This window comes from Lipophrys pholis (assembly GCF_963383615.2).
Source record: "Lipophrys pholis genome assembly, chromosome: 8".
In the NCBI taxonomy this organism is placed as follows: domain Eukaryota; kingdom Metazoa; phylum Chordata; class Actinopteri; order Blenniiformes; family Blenniidae; genus Lipophrys; species Lipophrys pholis.
This window is the reverse complement of record NC_137630.1, coordinates 28,534,216-28,540,705: the sequence shown is the minus strand read 5'-3', so window position 1 is coordinate 28,540,705 and position 6,490 is coordinate 28,534,216. Positions and strand designations below refer to the sequence as shown.

Below are 6,490 nucleotides of genomic sequence, written 5' to 3'. Positions count from 1 at the left end.
AATGTTTTAAGCGTTTTGGACAAGTACTGACAACACTGTAGAAGGTTTATTTCACTGAATTTTAATGACCTACAATGTAATTGCTTTCTTTTTTATCTGATTATCTTGCTTTAATCATTAGTTTTCTTATCTACATTCATATATTGACTAATTGTGATCACTATTGATAAGGTCAAATGTACGATCACAAACGAATGAAAACTATTTGAAACCATTAACAGTAAACTTATATTCAAATAGAAATTACTCAAATTCTCACCGAGTTCAGTACCTGAACTTAATGGGATTATTTACCTGTTATGTGATGAAAAAATAAGTATTTTAAAACTAAATGCACCAGTTTTATCCAACAAGTTCCCTGATAGCAGCACTTAATACATCTTAATATTTTGATCCTATTAATGGAAGATTTCTAAGTCGATTTCTCCTGAACATGTGCAGTATTTTATGTTTTGGCGTCTATACAACAAATCTAATTTGACTTTCTTTGAATTTCTGCTCCTCATTTTAATTCCCAGGCTCAACCTGAGAGGGTTTGATGTTTGACTTTGGTATTAGTAGCGAGTTACCTTGTTGGGCTGACGGGTCAATAATGCTCTACATTTGTACTCGAGTACTGTCGACATCCTGAATAATGCTGACGGCCGTTAATGGAACTCGGCTCGGTAACGACTTTGGCTGGAAGCGAACGTATCACTTTGCATTTGTTGTTGGAAAACAGTGTGGTGTTGACACTGGATACTCACCGGTGCCGCTCAGCCACCGACACAGAGCTGGCAGGCGGCACTCGTTCACCTTACTCACCATCGTGCTGTGTGTTACCGAGAGGCCACCTCTGTCCTGGAGTCAGGTGGAGGAGGAGGTGGTGGTGGTGAGGGTGGGGGAGCAGCTGCTCCTCGGTCCTCAAGATGGCAATGTTTCTCTGGTGACGGCCGGCCTCTGCATTCACACTGACACAGCTAAAATAGGTGTTTGGAGCAAACGGGGGGACTCTCTGATCAGAGCTCCCAGAAGGATTGAAGTGGGGGCTGTCGGATCCGCGGCGTGGATTCCTTCCAGGCGACGACTGCAGGCGTGAACGGTCTGGAATCTTGCCGTTTGGGCCACAGCAGAGCCCAAGACGACGACGACGACGATGAGGAGGAGGCGCGGCCTCTTCGCCCGTCTCCTCTGAGGGCGTTCAATCGGAGAACACAAAGACTCCTATGCTGCAGCGCGAGCCGATCCTCTTCCCTCAGACAAAACAAATCAATTCAAATAACTGGGCGGCGTGTGGTAACGACAAACACGGGGCCCGGGCGGTTCAGCTCGGCCTCTGCAGCGAGGCAGCTGGACGCTACAGACCTTTCAGAACAGGGTCACCTGGCGATCAGAACCAGGAACAACGCACACGAAACCTCGGGAGCAAAGAGCACAACGGGAAACGGCCGCACGCCGCTGCTGGTGGCTCCGAACCCTCGGCTTCCTGTGCCACCGTTTCCCGCCGCAAACCGGATTCTGAAAAGAAGAGGACCAGCGAGGCTCCTTGATCCTGGTCGGGTGTCACGTGCCATCAGGAACAACGGGGGGGTGGAGGGGGGGGAGGCAGAACTTAAGAGCTCAGAACTGGCCTGCAAGCAAACAGTGATCCTCACATGAAACGAGGGGAAGGGGGGGGTTGTGGGTGAGTGGGTGGGGTCTCTCCTCACCGGGTTTGCTAAACACATCGTCTCCCCTCCTCGTGTGCGGAAACAAAATGACAAACTCCTTTCGAGAAACACAATAAGGTATTTTGCAGCTTGCGTCTTCAATTCACTTCCATCGAAGAAACACGTTTCCCTTCAAATGAACAATTTATTGACAATCGGTCACATTAGGAGCCCAAAATGCACTCGCAGCTTCGGCATGGGCTCTACGGATTTTTCCTTTTTCCCCCATGACATCAAAGTGTACATTGCTCAAATTTTTCCACTTAAAAACAGAAGTCAATCACAGGTGCAGATGGGCTACACAACTTAAGAAGCGGCCCCGGTCAGCGAGGACTCAAAACACTCGGCGAGCCTCCGCGGCTCGCTCATCTCCTTGGGAGTCCCAAGATGCAGTGGATGCCAAGTTCACAATGTACAACAGTCCCTCCCCTCCCCCACATAGGAATATTTTCAATACATTTTAAACCAAACTCAGCAAATTATGATGCATGTTAACTACTGCATGTAAAAAAAACAAAAAAAAAACAGAAGCTGGTAAAACAAAACAGGGTAATAAGCCTCAGGGAAATGTTGGTGCATGAATTAAAAAATACTGTCAAATTAGACCTTCTAAGTTTTAAATGTTAATTTACCTCTAAAACTAGAAGACTGCACAGACCTACTTACTGGAAAAAAAATAAAAAAATAAACATAACAGGCAAACATCCTCTAGGCTTTGTGTCCGTCACTACAGGAAGTTTCCACAGAGCACAACCATTTCTAATGTCGGGATGCACAAAATAAAAAAATGTTTAAGTATAAAAATATCAATAAAATGTTAGTATTTCCTTTACTATGCTATGTGTACTGTTACGGGCTGCTCTCTGGGCAAACGTTCACATGGTTAGTATTTATCATTCCACACAGAGTTTAGTTTTACCAGTGGTTCGATTTAACGCTCCAATTCTGAGGAATACAAAGCATGCAAACTCATTTTTAAATCATCAAAGAGAACCGAACGGAAGTGTAGTAGCTTTTAACTTGTGACCTTCACACTGGTTTCAGGCTTTGAGAAACACACAGATTAAAAAGTGACTGTCAGCAGAAACAACATGCACGTGGCAGCTCGTCGTCAAGTGAACCGCGCTGCGTTCAGCCGCCGTGATAAAGAGAATATCACAGTGAAGGCAGTGAGGTGCACTGGACGGGTGACACGAAAAGAAAAGAAAAAAAAATGTATCTTCATTTTTAAAAACATAGCCATAATCACCTTTGTCTCTTCTATGACTGAGTAACAACAGTTGCACTGTTCAAGTCTTCTGATTCCCACTGAGTGAAGAACTGTGCAGGAGCTGGACACAACAACACCAATACAAACACCTCTTGCAGTGTAACTATGAATTTGCTCTGAAATTAATGATTTTTGTATCTTAACCAGAACAACGTGCGGTTAAGTTGTTATGTTTTTGTAACTTGTGCCGATAAATGCATTCCTATGATTGTGGTGCGAATAAAGGTGTTTTTTTTGTGATCACTCCTTGCATTGCTTCTTAACTTTTCAGGTGAAACTGAATTATTATTATTATTTTTTTTTAAAAACAGTAACAAAAAAAAACAAACCCTGAAATGTCAACATTAACTCCTACACATTCCTGTGTACTGAACCTTTTTTTTTTTAAACTATTCATTGACCTTTTAAAATCCAAAAACACACAACCTTTTTAGTTATAGGAGGGCTCGGTTTGTCCTTTCAGTGGATTACATGGCAACATACAAAAACTAAGGAACCATACTAGTGTACCCCATGTTGCAGAACACACAGCATGCAATAGTTACTGACATACAGCAGATTGTTTTTTTAATACCACTTGAATTTAGTGTATTGAGATTTTTTTTTTTCTTCTTTTTTTTACGAGGCTCCGCGAACCACAATCATAACCAGATAGTCCTCCTCGCTTTTTGCCAGAGCTTTGGCTGATGAATCCAGGAACTGCTGGGAGAAATCACAGGGAGGGAAAGCATGGAGGACCCCCGTGTTGTCTTTATCTCGGCTCCCTCCCACAGGCAGGCTGATGACTCCAGCCGCCTGCTTTTGGTTGAGGTAAGACACCAGGTTGCGAAGCGGCCGCTGGGTCGAGGCCGCCGGGTCGGATGAAGACGTATCCTCCGTGGCGCCGGGGACGGCCAGCAGGATGGCGTAGCCACTGGGACCGGCCACCTTGATGCGGCGCGACACCTCGTCGAGCTTGGGCTGGTCCAGGCGGAGACGCTGCGTGATCTTCAGCTCGCTCACCTGCCTCCCTGTCGAGCTATCGAGGAGCAGGTCGCTGGCGACGCCGTGGTCGCCCTCCAGCAGGTGCATGTTGGCTGGAAAGTTGCTGTTCTTCAGCAGCAGCATGCCTTGCCAGGCCAGACCGAGTTTCGCGCCGTCCACTTTGGATGGCGGGCCTCCCTTTGAGTTGCTCTCAGAACGTTCTCTCTTGACCGGCCCTTTGCCGCCTTCGCATGCTTTGCGTTTACGCTCCCCAACGACTGAAATGGTGCCGCTCAATGGTCCTTTGTCGGAGAGACCCTGGCCTTTCAGTCTTCGTTCAGCACCACTTCTTTCAATACTACCGCGACGTTCTCGTACTGGCGAGGCCCTCTCGCCCCGCAGAGGCCGCTCTGAGTCACTGAAGCGACCTCCGTCTCTGCTGCTGCCTCCAGGGCTGCCATCTGGAGACGCATGTCTGCGCCTCACCGTCCGTTCTGTGCTGTCGGGTGAGTGGTCAAGATGACGTCCGTCCTCCATCAACCGCCGCTTACGTGCGGGTTCTCGCCCCTGCAGCTCTCGCTCCAAAGACCAAGGCTCCCGAGTCCGCCGCTCACGCTCCAAATGCTCCAGTGGCTCGAAGGGCGAGGCACGTATCCTTTCGCGGAGAGCCGGGTTGGGCCATTCGGCCCCGGGAAAGAGCTCTCTCTCCCTGAAGTGCAGCGGCGGCGGAGTCCGTTCCCTGACCCTGAGAGGTTCCGCTGCGGCGCGATGAACAAACGACTCGGCCACCATGTCAAAAGGTGGAATCGGGAGAGGCTGCAAGAACTGCTGCTGGTATCGATGTTCTGTGTCTGCAAAGTCCACTCGGAGGCGTCTTTCTGGGCCCCCTAGCGGGAATCCCCTCATGTGCGTGCATGCCGCCTGTGCTGCGTCCAAACTCTCATACTGAATGTAGGCCCAAGTGTCCCCCTTTCTGTAGTCAATGGTCCTTATGGTGCCAAAACGGTCAAACTCTCTGGCCAGTGCAGCTAAAGGAACCCAGGGTCCGAGCCCCCCCACCCACAGGCGGGTGGTGGGCGTAGCTTTTCCATACCCTATCTTTATTGGATTGTGGCCCACTATTTTGCCAGACATACTGAGCTTAGCACGGTGAGCCATGTCAAGGTTCTCAAATTTAAGAAATCCATATGTGCTGGTTTGCCCACGTGTTGGTCTCTTGATGTCCACTTCCGTTATGACCCCGAAACGGTCGAAGGCCCTCCTCAGGTCCGCCTCTGTCACATTGATGTCCAGGTTTCCCAAAAACAACGTCCTGTTGGCTCTTTGGTCGTCCTCGGGAGATATAAAATCCTCCTCGCGAAAAGCGGCTCGCTCTGCTATGAAAGCAGGACGCGTCCGGGCCTCAAACAGGGCGAACTCCCGGTCCCGCTCCAGGTCCCGGGGCAGCGGGGGCGGCGGCGGCGGCGGAGGGAGCCGCCCCAAGGCCAGCTGCTGCAGCCGGTAGTCTCTGTACCCGAGCCCGGTGGGCGACAGGGGTCTCTGCAAGTGTCTGTGCCCCGGAGCCGCGCCGTACAGCTCCCTCTCAACCGGGGAGCGGCTCCTCCGCCGGTTCACGTACACGGCCTCGATCTTCAGCGGCCGGTCGTACAGCACCAGCCGCCCTCTCGCGTGCTTCGCGGCACGCGCATCCTCCGGCTTCCTGAAATTCACGAAAGCGATGCGCTCGTCGTTGCTGCGGCTTATCTTTACGCTCACGTCGCCGAACTTCTTGAACTCGTGAAATAGGCCGTCCTCGATGTCCTCGTCGCTCAACTGCGTGCCCAGGTCGCTGATTTTGAGCGTCTTGTACTCGGTCTCGGCGCTCGGCGGCTGCACGCGCGGTTCCCCGCGCGAAGCTGTGCGCGCTGCCGCTAAATCCAGCGTCAGGCTCAGGCTGTGGTTTTTACCCACCGAGGCGGCGGCCGCGGACTGACAGCCGTGGTTGTTCCCGGCGCGGCTGTGCCCGTCGAAGTCCCGGTCCCTCTTCTCGCCGAGCAGGCTCCGTCTCGTCGAGCCGCCGTCACTCTTCGCGGAGCTATTCCCGTTGTTGCTCCCGCTCGAGACGGACAGAGCCCCCATTTTCTTGCATCCTCCCCGGTCTCGAATATCGTCCAAGGCCCTGGAGCGTTTTTTAATCGGTGACCGCTCTTTACCTTTCATCTCAGTCTACTCGGAGACGGCCCGTGGGACGCTTGATCTTCGCTGCGGGGTGTTTCTGCCCACCGATGCAGAATATTATTGAGATGAAAAACGGTTTTATTCAGTGACCCTGCGGCAAAACAACAACAGTCGCCATTTTGTAAAGATTACCCTGAAGTCCCGCCCCTTCGCTCTGATTGGCAGAAAAGTGGGTGGAAACCGTTGAAGCGCACGTCAATCATCTGCCGAACTATTACCCAAACATATTGTTGATTCTTTCTTTATTTCGAATGTTTATCCAAGACTTTACATTATATCCTCATTCTTCGGGCCTTTGATCACAATCTACTTTCCTTACTTTTTAAAGAAATATAAACCATTTGCACAGACG

At 50.3% G+C, this 6,490-nt stretch overlaps 1 protein-coding gene across 1 annotated transcript; it reads right to left on the bottom strand.

Annotated features, from left to right (window-relative positions):
- Nucleotides 1-1,794: 1,794 nt before the first annotated feature.
- rbm15 (RNA binding motif protein 15) lies at nucleotides 1,795-6,274 on the bottom strand. The gene has a single exon (XM_080470073.1). The coding sequence runs from the start codon at nucleotides 6,118-6,120 to the stop codon at nucleotides 3,577-3,579; it is 2,544 nt and encodes an 847-aa protein (XP_080326199.1). The 5' UTR covers nucleotides 6,121-6,274; the 3' UTR covers nucleotides 1,795-3,576.
- Between the last annotated feature and the right edge of the window lie 216 nt (nucleotides 6,275-6,490).

Bases quoted from the DNA above. Each gene is read 5' to 3' on its own strand.
- rbm15 (XM_080470073.1), bottom strand. From the start codon at position 6,120: ATGAAAGGTAAAGAGCGGTCACCGATTAAAAAACGCTCCAGGGCCTTG.